Genomic DNA, 12,640 nt, shown 5'->3' with positions numbered 1-12,640 from the left:
GTGTTCTAGATAAAGCCATAATATGGTTTATACCCATTACACGACTGTCTCAGAAAATTAGTACTCGAGTTGAGGAGGGATGGACCATAGACATATATACGTAGATGCCGCTGAGCCGTACGTCAACGTCGCCGCCATATTGGATGTGGCAAGACTTCGCTGTAAACTAATACAAGTAAATTGACTTATTTTCATAAAGCGCCTTTCTACAAAGAAATTTACGTTTTACGTCTCATTTATTCATTCACACACGCACTAATATACTTGGGAAACAGTTAGGCACCAAATATAATATATTGAATTTTCTCAGATGGCAAAAATAAGAACTTTATTGATCCCACAAAGGAGTAATTCATGTTATATCAGCTATAGAGAACAAGGTAGTGCCGAAAAACAATATATATCCCCCCCTCACAAAAATAAGAAAAATAGAGAAACATATTTTCTCATCAACAAAACATATTTTAAATTTATCAAGTAACAAAATAACATATTTGATCAATTTTTCAGACAATAAAATAACATTTGAACCATTTTTCAGACAAAATAACATTTGAACCATTTTTTTCCATTTTTGAACACGTTTTTTTATTTTATTAGTTTGCACACAATAAAAAGTAACACTTGCAATCAAAGTAGTAAAACAAATGTGACAGGAGAGGTCAAAAAGCCAACAGGCTTCTGCAGCGGACCTCCCCTCAATTTAGGAAGTAAAACAGTAATTACAAAAAATCCAAAACAAAAACACAACAAGACGAAAACTATAAACAAAAAACAAAGAAGGTTAGACTACATAATTACAGATCATCAACACACAAAAAATCAACAAAAACAAACAAAAAAAAATCAACAAAGAAAAAACGTATGACATTTTTTAAATGAGATGATAAATTTCTTTTAAAAATCTCTAGAGAAGCAGAGCTTTTGATAATGTGAGATTTGGAGTTCCATATCTGTACAACGCAATATCTGAGGGAAAACTGGCCGTGTTTAGTTTTATAAAAAGGAAGATGAAGATGATTAACCTGTCTAGTATTATATGAATGTATTTGAGAATTATATGTAAAAAAATTACTAAACGATAGTGGTAAAGAAAAAGGCAAAAATATATATTTGTATAAAAACACATATATCTGATGAATATTTATGTCATATATTGAAAGAATTTTGAGTTTTCTGAACAGAGGAGTAGAGGGTTCCGTAGAGTTAGAAAACATCACTGCTCTAGAGGAGGTGGTCCAGTCTTAGTCCTGGACCAGCAGGTCTACGTGGTCCCTGAAGACTCGCTACTGATCTTGCATCAGCAGGTTCCTAACAGAACCAAGGCTGACATTACGATTGACAGGTTACATCTTTGTGCACCTACCTTTATACGTTTATGTGGTCGATTTTGAGATTGTTGCAGTTCCACAGAAATTGCCAAAAACAGTGGATTTAACATCAAAATATCAAGAAATGTTACTATAGCAAAGCATTCGAGGAATCGATCCTGAAAGTTCAGCTCTCAAGGACAAATGGTTGAATGAAAACACACACACACGCACGCGCACACGCACACACGCACACACACACACACACACACACACGCCAGTCGGAGAAACGTCTTCCTTGCTCACATCAGGAATATACAGTGACTGCTGGGTATTTCATTCTTGGAGACTCTATCCTTTGCAGGACTGGCTCTTGAAACCATTCCATGACACTGGACGACTGACAGCAGAACAGCCTGCGTTTAAGCACAAAGTCAACCGAGCACGAGTGGTTGTGGAAGATGAATTCAGCAGGTTGCCTTCTGTGATGTCCGACTGGTGAAATTAATGGTGATGACTTCCTGTCCACTGCATAATCTGTGTGAAAGTCATAGAAAGACTTAAGGCTGGATTATGGTTCTGTGTTACACCAACGCAGAGCACACGCCACCCTCGTGAATCCTCCGGACTTCTCAGCAACTCCATTTCGTCGCAGTGCAATACCCCCCGCAGCCGCTAGGGGGTGTGATCTTTTCCTGAAAGGTTTTCCGACTTTTCCGGACACAGTGGATCAAAGAGATAAGGACAACTATTGTGTAAAAAAAAAATACAAAATAAATCACACATACACGAAGAAAAGAGCGCTGAAAGTTCACGACTGCTTCATGAACCGGAACTGGAAATGCGTTGCTACCAAGCGAACCAATCACAGCCCTCTCGGTCTGCGTTGGGTCTGCGACCTCTCGACCCGTAGTTACAATTAAAAGGTGCGCGTCAGTCACGGCGTGGCATGCATCGCGGGGTGCGTGACGCGGGGCAACCTGCGGCGTAGGCTCGGTGTCGATTTGTTGCAGAACCATAATCCAGCCTTCATGAAACATAATAGGATGTTCTTGCAGCAGCACCACTTCAGCCAGTGGTGGCAGTGGCTCGGGGTGTAGAGGAGGAACACAGATGTTAGAGATGCGCTAATGCAGTATTTGTGGAATATTTAATGCAATAGTTAAATTACATTCTGTATCTCAGTATGGTGTAACAATAAATATGCCACTTGATGTGGGACTGGTTAGCGCCTCCAGCTCTTCTGAGACGTTCCCAGTAGGGCTGAACGATTAATTGCATTTGCGATAATATCGCGATGTGATAAAACGAGATTTTCTAACCGCAAAGGCTGCGATTTGACCAGTCACGTGATCTGGTCACGCTGCCGGCAGGGAAAAAAAGTCAACAGTGCCGCGTGTAACTTATCTACCATGGTCTAAGTGTTAGGGCTCAGCCAGGTGGGGCTTTATGAATGTATGGGCTTTATAAATTTATTAAATATATGAGCGCGGAGTCGGCGTGGCGAGGAGCTGCGCGCGGGACAGTGGAGTCACGCTGTGAAGGCTGATTTATGGTTCCGTGTTAAAACGACGCAGAGCCTACGCCGCAGGCTACGGGGTAGGTCACGCGGCGAAGCGCCGTACGTACTGCGTACCCTGCGTTGGTGTAACGCGGAACCATAAATCAGCCTTGAGTCGCTGTGAGCCTGAACCTGCAGCCCGTCAGCTCATCAGAGAGCGGGGCTGCGAGTTGTTCATTGCTGGTTTGTTTTGTTAACTCTGAGCGTTGTTGGTTTGTTTGTTAGTTTCCTGGTGGTTTTTTTTCTCCCTGTGATTTTTGAGTTGTTTGTGAAGAAGTTCTGAGTTTCCTGTGGGAGTTTTTTTTGTATTTTTCTTTTAAACTACGCCTCGTTTTGGCTAAAGTTTAACCCAGTTTGGTGTTGTGCGATTGGGTTCAGAGAGAACGATCCATAACACTACAGATGTATACAGATGTGTGTAGACGTGTTAAAGAGGTAAAGCCACTGATTTGTTTTCTTTATTGTTGTAATCTGTGCTTTAAATAAATCTAACATTGTTTATTATAAAACAGACTGATTTATTGCTTATGTAGTTGAAAAATACATGAGAACAGGACCTTGAAAAAAATAATCGTATATTAAATCGCAATATTTAGGAAAAAAATCGCAATTAGATGATTTTCAAAAATCGTTCAGCCCTAGTTCCCAGGTCAGCCAAAAGACATTCCCTCCGGTGTGTCCTGGATCTTCTCCTGGTGCGACATGCCAGGAACCTTCCCAGGGGGTGTCCAGGGGGCATCATATGTTGGTCTTTCGAGTTTCGGTGTGATGTTGTCTGATTATTTAGCTTTTTGTGCTGAGGTGTTTTTTGCAATTCCCCACTTCATACTGATCACATCTTTAGAGTTTATAACTCGTGTGAGTACGTTGGTGTCTCTTTAGGTGACTTAATGTGATAAAAGCTGCCTCACACTGATCACATCTGAACTGTTTATGTCCAGTGTGAATACGTCGGTGAGCCATTAGATTACCTTTTTTGGTAAAAGCTGCTCCACACTGATCACATTTGAACGGTTTATCTCCAGTGTGAATAAGTTGGTGAATCCTTAGATGATCTTGTCTGGTAAAAGCTGCCCCACACTGATCACAACTGAACGGTTTATCTCCAGTGTGAATACGTTGGTGAGTCATTAGACCACTTGATGTGGTAAAAGCTGCTCCACACTGATCACAAGTGAACGGTTTATCTCCAGTGTGAATCCTCTTATGTTTTCTCAGACCTGATGAAGTGGTGAGGACTTTCTTGCAGTGATCACAGCGATAACTTGTGAGTCTCCCTTTGCCTTTATGTTTCTGTAAGGACAGAGAAGAAGGATTAAATCATCTTGTTGGCTGACTCTCAAAAGCTTTTCAGTTTCTATAAAGTGCTGTCCGTCTAAATAAGAATCAGAATCAGGTTTATTTGGCAGTTTAGAAAAACAATGCATTTGACTTCGGATACACCGGCGGCGACACAGATGGTATTATGGGCCTGTTTTCCCAAGGGTAACACTGGGATAGGGGAGGGGGCCGGGACGGCGTTGAGAATGAGGGAGGTGTGGTTATCAGCAAGTGTGTGTGTGAGCGGTAAGTCCGTGAACTTCGCCTCAGAGCTGCTCGTCAGCCATTGTCCTTGATGTTATCAGACGGCCCGGTATAGTTCTGTACCCCTTTTACACCAAGCTGGTTCCAGGGCTGGTTCTGGGCTAGAGCCAGACTTAGCACCAGTTCTTTGGTTTTACACAGCCTAAGCACCGGCTCCTGGCTCTCAAAACTGGTGCTACACAAGAACCAACTCTTTGCTGGTCCAGAGTAAAGAACCACGTTACGTCGGGGGCTACGTGCTTACGTCAGGGGCTGGGGGCGGGGCTGGGGACGGTGTTACTGAACAACCAAAGCAGAGTAAACACGGAAGAGCGCCGTTTTTTAAACAACAGAGCGTTGAAGACATTGCAGACTCTTTTATTATTACATCCATTTATTTAATAATGGATGGAAAACTGAAGCAGTAGTGGTCTACGGTACAATCCATCAACAGTAACGTCAGCGGGCTCCGTGCCCGCCGATGGAGCGGCAGCCTCGCGTCTGAGCCCGCGGGGAAGCGTTCCAGCCCTGGGACGCGTCCCCGCGGGCTTGGACGCGAGGCTGCCACTCCATCGGCGGGTTCCCGGCCCACGGGGACGCCTCCCAGCCCGCTCCCAGCCCGCTCCCAGCCCGCGGGGACGCGTCCCAGCCACTCGATCCGTGGTTCCTCCAGCCTTCAGCCCGCTTCCGCATCGCAGCTCCCCGGGAGCATCTACTCATTCAGACTTGGATTACAGTATTCCATTAGGTTTATATTATTATTTTTTATTTATTTAACATGCACAAATATAATTTATACAACTGCATAAAGCAGACAAAGTTTCCCAGCCCAGGTCCCCGCCGCTCGATCCATGGTTCCTCCAGCCTTCAGCCCGCTTCCGCATCGCAGCTCCCCCGGGAGCATTTACACATTCAGACTTGGATTACAGTATTCCACTAGGTTTATATTATTATTTTTTATTTATTTAACAACTAAGCTAATTGTACCGGGAAATGGTGATGTATACAGTAACGTGATGACGTGGCTCTCTGGCCAGCTGCTGGCACCAGCACTTGTGTAAAAGCAAACGGTTCTCAACCGGTTCTTACTTAGAACCAACCGTGAACCGGCTCTAGCACCAGCACTAGCACCAGCCCTGGAACCAGATTGGTGTAGAAGGGGTAAGTTACCCCTTTTACACAGATGTCCTGGGAAGGGGGAGGGCTAGTGGGGGCAGAGCACCTTGTTTTCATTCCTCCAGGGAGATTGTGACTGGAGCTGCCTGCCAGGCTGCTCTGTCAAGGTCAGATTATAGAATCAACAATTGCATTGAAAAAAAAACAGGCAGATTCCAGTAATTTTCCGTCTGCCTTAAATCTCTGGTTCATCAATGGCGACTCCAAACAGATGAATTTGTGATCAATTCTCGCCAAGCCGAGCTTCCAACTTCTCCAAGGTCTTTTCTAGGGATGTCCCGATACCATTTTTTTCACACCGAGTACGAGTATGAGTATTTTAATTTGTGTACTCGCCGATACCGAGTACCGATCCGATACTTCTACCACAAAAATAACTAGGCTAAAAATGCAATGAAAAATGCAATGAATAGGAAGACAGGTTTTATTTGCAACATAAATTCAATTTTAAACAAAACTCAGCCGGCTGGGCTTTCCTCCGCGCTGTCTCATCGCAGGTACATCAACTGAGCATGTGCGGTGCTTCACTTGAAGCCGCCCATGTGAAACAACATAAACAATCAAATAGAATTTAAAAAACAGGCTAAATGAAATGATGTTACACACTCTTGTACAGTAGGTGGCGGTATGCACCTTACAGTTGGTTGCGATCCACCAATAAAACAGAGAAGAAGAAGAAAAAGAACATAAAAAAAATCCCATTGTTACAGTCCGGTTATAGAGAGTGATACCCATGAGTGAGACTGGCAGCGCCGTTTCAAGCAAGATAGCAACAATTAATGCAAGCGGGACGTCAGCAGTGTGGACATATTTCTAAATAAGGGACGACGACAGAAGCAAGGCAGACTGCAAGCTACGTGCTGCTACGGTGTCAAGAAGAGGAAAGGAGAATACGTTGTTTAATACCAGCAACTTGATAAAACATCTCAAGGCGCATCATAAAGCTGAGTATACGGAGTTTGCTAATGTTACTGCAAGACCACAACAGCCAACATTAGCTCAGGTTCTGCAAAAGCAACAGACAATGGCAAGAGACGACCCACGGGCCGTTAAAATAACGGAGGCTCTGACCAGTTATATAGCGCTGGATGTGCAGCCACTGTCAGTTGGAGAAGATGAAGGATTTTGAAGTCTTCTCGACGCACTCGAGCCGCGATATGAGGTTTCATTGATATGTTACCGTATTGGCCCGAATATAAGACAGTGTTTTTTGCATTGAAATAAGACTGAAAAAGTGGGGGTCGTCTTACATTCGGGGTCTAGACATAATACCCATTCACAACGCTAGATGGCGCCAGATATCTTTGAAGCAAACCCCTGTCATGAAGAAGAAAAATAAAAAATAGCGATTTTCGTGCATGTGCGTCAAGCCGTATTGTGGGGCTTGAGGCACAAAGTTTTCTAGGGGGTGCTTTATCAAACTCCATGCACAGGTTGATTTCTCACATCAAGACTACTGCTGCTGTTAGGTTCCTAAATCATCACAACATAAATTAATAACTTAGGAAAAGACACAGAGACTTGTGGAATGATTTTTAAGGCCTTCTGCGCAGAAGTGAAGCAAAGTCGGAGCCCTGTCGAGCAACATGGCTCTCTCTCTGTGGCTCTCGACGAAATGCTTGTTGGGTCTTCCTTTGCAGGAGGTATTTATTTGAGAAACTGACAGGAACAGCCATATTTGGTAAACAATGAACAATTAGAAGAAACAGATGGTCAAACAGATCAGATGATGGTTGAAAAGTCATACCTATGACTTTTCAGTTAATAAACAACTTATCTGTGGTGTGCAGAGCAACAGACATCCTTTTAAGAATCCTTAAATGGTCAAGAGGTTATTGTTGTCATCAGATGGTCAACTAACAATGGGATAGTTGTTTGGTCAGCCCAAACTCAGGAAGAGCTGCCCTGTCATCTGTTAACATGTGATAACCAGCAGTCAGGGTAAAGTCTTTAAGAACCACGAAGGTCAAAGGGGTCAAATGAGGCCCCCTCTGGACAACAGGAACTATTGGACAACTGCACAATAGTCAACTGTTTTAACAGAGCGGACAACCCCCCTAAATACCCTCAGGAAATGGCCTGTCCTGTGACTTCTGTTAACAATGGTAAAGATGTGCAAAACGCAGCAGTCAGCTTCTCTGAGCTGACCTAATTAAGCCTATTCCGATAGTTTTATATTTTCATAATGACAATCTTAATTCAAAAGAGTTGATTAACCTCACATTTCCCTCCTCTTGTCATTTTGAAACTTCACAGCACCCAAAATAAAACACTCCAGTGTCATCGTAAACATCCAGGTAATGAAAACACAGAGAAGTACAAAGACAGTAATAGTCGGAATCGGAATCAGAATCTCAGTCATTATGTCAGCATGACTCAGTAATGAAAAAGTCTCTTCCATTCCTCGGACTCCTCTCCTAGTTTGTTGTCGCAAGTCAGTTTGGCTAGTCTTCTTCTTCAGGCCGGGCTTGTGAGATAGGCATCAGGTGATTTCTTCAGCGGGCAAAGGTTTGAGTACCGTCCGACTTCTCTGCACTACTCAAGCCTGGAACGTTTCTCCGCTAGCTTTCACTGCAACTGGTGAACGCAGTAGATCATTCAGCAGCCTTTACTGCTACCTGTGCTGTCGGTGTCCTGATCTTGGACAGCAAAAGGGCCCGTCCTGACGGGTGATGAAGTTTCACCACTCGACTCAGGATCTGGTCACCCATTTCAGCAGTTCCTGTTGAGGAGAGAGGGAGAGGAAGAAACAGCAGCCTAACAAGAAGACGATTCTCATGTACAGTTCGACTAATGGCCGGCATTCAGGCCATGGCTTTCCTGAGCCTTAACTTAACAGGCCATTAGTTCACTCCAAGAATCAAATCCATATGGATAACTCCAAATGGATAGGTCCTTTCATGTTGTATCTGCAACATGTCTGAAAGCTCCTACTAAAAATTTTTTAAAGGGTATTTAGTATTTAATCCTCATGATGTATCATATGTACCCCTACTCCCTCCTGTTGAGCCATAGAAACTCCCTATGGCTCAACTTAGCCACCAGGGGGAACAGATTCCTTGGAAGCACCGGTCTTTTTCGCAGCATTATTTTGCATGCCAACAGGGGTGGGGGTTTCGTTGTCATCAGACCCCCTCCTTGTTGACCTTTCCCTGGAAGGGTCAGGCTGCCAGAGTCAGGCTCCCCAGATAAGTGGCCCTCCCACTTCTTGACCTTCGCACCCTGGCAAGTCGGCAGGTCTGACCCTCTAGGGACAAGAGGTCTCTATGTCCTTCAGATCCCCCCTCCCATCACCAGATTAGATGGGGCAAAACCTTTTAAATTCTGTCTCCTATCTGAGTCAAGGACCACAGAACTCTTCTGTTTCAAAACTTTCTTACTTCAACCCAAGTAGGTTATGGTCTTATTAAAGTAACACCACACAAAAACTGTCAGTGCAGCAACTTTCCTGCAACGTAAACAGTAGTCTTCAGTGAACTATATATATACTATATATATATATATATATATATATATATATATATATATATATATATATATATATATATAAACAATAAGTCATAGTCACAAAACGTCGGACTGAAAGGCAGCATTCTATCAAATAATGCCTTCTCAACTGTTGTTGAGCTATATTTTCCCCAAATCAAAAGAAATGCCAGAAAATTGTCAGAAAATTGTCAGAAAAATTGTCTCCAGATTAATCATATAGTCTTCAGGAGATTCTTAATCTTCTGTTTGCATGCTGCAACGCAACGCAAATGCATGCTCTTCTATGAAGACTCATAGAAGTCTTAAGAAAATTGTGGGATAAATCCCCATGCATAAACTACACATAGACAAAAACCCACTAACATTAAACAAAAACTCCAGATCATCTGCATGTGGGTTTGTGTATCAGTGCATATGTGTAAATTACTTCTCCTCAAACTAAACTAACCAAACTCAATTGGTGCATTTCAGATGAACTCCCAACCTAAATGATAGCAACACTGATCACAAATGTACACATTTTCAGTGTGAATAGGCTAGTATGCACTCAGAGTTCTTGTTTTCTAAAAAGATTGTACAACGGGTTGTTTCTCCTCCATACAACCCTTTCTGTGTAAAATATCACTGACATGCAAATGACAGTAGGCTCATGAACAGCCTAATTCCACTTCACTTCACCACTGAAAACCCCCCTTTTCCCAGCGAAAAGTTCTCTCTGCAGACACAGATCTTGCAGCCGCTCGTAAACCGGAGCATGCTTTCACACACACACTCTCTGCAGCTTGGCCCTGCAAACTCTGCAGCCGTTTCACACACAGACACCGAGCTGCAGCTATTTGTATCATTTTAACAAAAACTTCAACAGAGAAGCTCATATGAATTTAAACTTTTTACCTCTTAACATATTATCTTATAATATCCAAATATATTCTAACATGTTTCACCTATTCAACCCCTAACTAATATTATAATTAATATTAGTATTAGTAATATTAGTAATATAATGCGTTGGTGTAACGCAGAACCATAAATCAGCCTTTAACGTGATCTTACGGGATTTTACGGGACTTCTGGTGCTGATCTGGGCACTGCAGTAATAAGGTTCTACTGTGGTGGATATACACACACAGGACAATTGTTAATTCTCAGAGTTATAATTCACGGCGACCTCGCCCATGTTACAATGCCTTGTTGTTCCTTTTACAAGGGATATTCTTCCCTGTAATTATACGTGCTACTTTAAGAGTAGAGACACACCTCGGAGGTGTTCACGTCTTTACCTGCGCGAGAGTTTGCTGTTTAGTGGTTTTTGATTATTCACTGTGTTAATTGAATTAAATGGAGTGCTCTCCAAAGAGGAATTAATCTCCGTCGTTTCTCTGCCTACATCAACCGCACTCCTACACTACAACTACAGGACTGTCTCAGAAAATTAGAATATTGTGATAAAGTTCTTTATTTTCTGTTATGCAATTAAAAAAAACAAAAATGTGATACATTCTGGATTCATTACAAATCAACTGAAATATTGCAAGCCTTTTATTATTTTAATATAGCTGATTATGGCTTACATTTTAAGATTAAGAGTCCCAGAATATTCTAATTTTTTGAGATAGGATATTTGAGTTTTCTTAAGCTGTAAACCATGATCAGCTATATTAAAATAATAAAAGGCTTGCAATATTTCAGTTGATTTGTAATGAATCCAGAATGTATGACATTTTTGTTTTTTTAATTGCATTACAGAAAATCACAATATTCAAATTTTCTGAGACAGTCCTGTATATGTTGTTCATTGGCAATCGAGTTATGGTGCAGCTCAGGTGATATTGTGGAGTAATCCAAAAGTAATGTAACTAGTAATGTAACCAGTTACTTTCAGCAACCACAGTAACTAAGTAGTGTAAGGGATTACTTTTTTAAAAAGTAACTAGTAATATGTAATGGATTACTTTTTTGAGTAACTACCCCAACATTGCCAGTAGATAATTGTTGATGTCTATGTGGAAGCGTGATCTGACGGGTTTCTTTCTTCCGCCGAAGCGTCATACACATAGATCTATGTGGAAGCACATTCTGACTTCCTACTGTTAAGTCGTCTATTTGCATGAAAAAGCCTTTGAAAAAAAAGAAACTGAGATAAAAGAAACGGGGATCGTACGGTAGTAGCCTATTGCCGCTTTTGCACTGGTACCACCTTAGCTCGGTTCTACCCGTTTTGCGCTTTCGCACTAGGGCTGAGACGGGTAGAGCCGCTCCAAGTCGATACTTTTTTCTGTAACCATTTCAGCCAGGTTCTTTGCGGGCTGAGCAGGGACTATTTCTGACGTCACCACCCTCCGCGCCTCTGATTGGTCGGGGGGCGGGGCCGTCATCACCCTCCGCGCCTCTGATTGGTCGGGGGGCGGGGCCGTCAGACGTTTGAATCAGGAAGCGGGAGTCAGCGCGAGAGCGACCCGCGGCTCGCAGCGATTTATTATGATATTATGAAGCGCAAAACGTCTGTTTGGTGATCCAACTCTGAGGTGCAGATGTTGATAAACCTGGTGACTGACGAGAGAATTAAAAAAGGGATGTAGACGGGCTGTTTTACTCTCAGCCGCTCCCGGCTCCAGCTGATTTCTCATCTGCGCCGACACAAACAAAGAGGTTGCGCAATCGAGTACGTCACAGCAGCTTCACCCCAACCCCCCCACTTCTCCCCTGGCAGTGCGAAAACACACGTGTGGAGCCGTGTAAAGCCGCGCCGAGCCGAGTCGGGCCAAGTAAGTCCTAGTGGAAAAGCGGCACACCAGGAGGTAGACGCCGCAGAACATCGCCACATTAACACATATTCAGACGTAAACACGTTTAAAAGTCTCCGAGGAAGATCACGTGTTTGTGTTTTCTGCGGTTCCGTTCAAAGTTACGGACACATAATAAAATAAAGTGTTTGGATCAGAATCAGCAGAACCTGGACCTGAACACTGACCTGCAGACCAGCAGAGGAAGATCCCGCTCTGGTCCTGATGCTGGACGAGTCCTGGTTCTGATCCTGCTTCTGACCCCGGTCCATCTCCGAGTCCTGGTTCTGACCCCGGTCCATCTCCGAGTCCTGCTTCTGACCCCGGTCCATCTCCGAGTCCTGGTTCTGACCCCGGTCCATCTCCGAGTCCTGGTTCTGACCCCGGTCCATCTCCGAGTCCTGGTTCTAAAAGTGCGTCTGTAAACCCGTGAGGACGCAGCCCAGAACCACGTGAACTCCACTGTGCACGCAGACAGGATATGAAGTTGTATTTCGTTATTATTAAGAAAAGAGACTTACTTTAAAGGGATTGTGACATGAAAAACACATTTTTCTTGATTTTTTGTGTTTTGTTGGGTGTCTTGACATCAATTACACCCAAAAAACAACGAACTTTTAACATTCAGTGTATTGTGTGCTTTCTGGGATTTTCCGCATAACTATGCAAAAACGGCGCATCTGGTTTGGTGGCGAGTCGTGACGTAAAGGGCCGCTAAATCACCGCCCCCTCCACCCAGCTCCCTGCCTCCTCTCCTC

At 43.3% G+C, this 12,640-nt stretch overlaps 1 protein-coding gene across 1 annotated transcript; it reads right to left on the bottom strand.

Annotated features, from left to right (window-relative positions):
* Positions 1-1,286: 1,286 nt before the first annotated feature.
* On the bottom strand, positions 1,287-12,265 carry LOC133442486 (protein krueppel-like). Its single transcript, XM_061720493.1, has 3 exons — positions 12,071-12,265; positions 4,052-4,164; positions 1,287-1,311 (listed from the first exon to the last, which is right to left on the bottom strand). The coding sequence occupies exons 1-3, from the start codon at positions 12,242-12,244 to the stop codon at positions 1,287-1,289; spliced, it is 312 nt and encodes a 103-aa protein (XP_061576477.1). The 5' UTR covers positions 12,245-12,265.
* Between the last annotated feature and the right edge of the window lie 375 nt (positions 12,266-12,640).

Source organism: Cololabis saira, chromosome 4 (assembly GCF_033807715.1).
Source record: "Cololabis saira isolate AMF1-May2022 chromosome 4, fColSai1.1, whole genome shotgun sequence".
Taxonomy (NCBI): Eukaryota; Metazoa; Chordata; class Actinopteri; order Beloniformes; family Belonidae; genus Cololabis; species Cololabis saira.
Note: the sequence above shows the minus strand (reverse complement) of the source record. Positions and strands in the feature narration are given on the sequence as shown.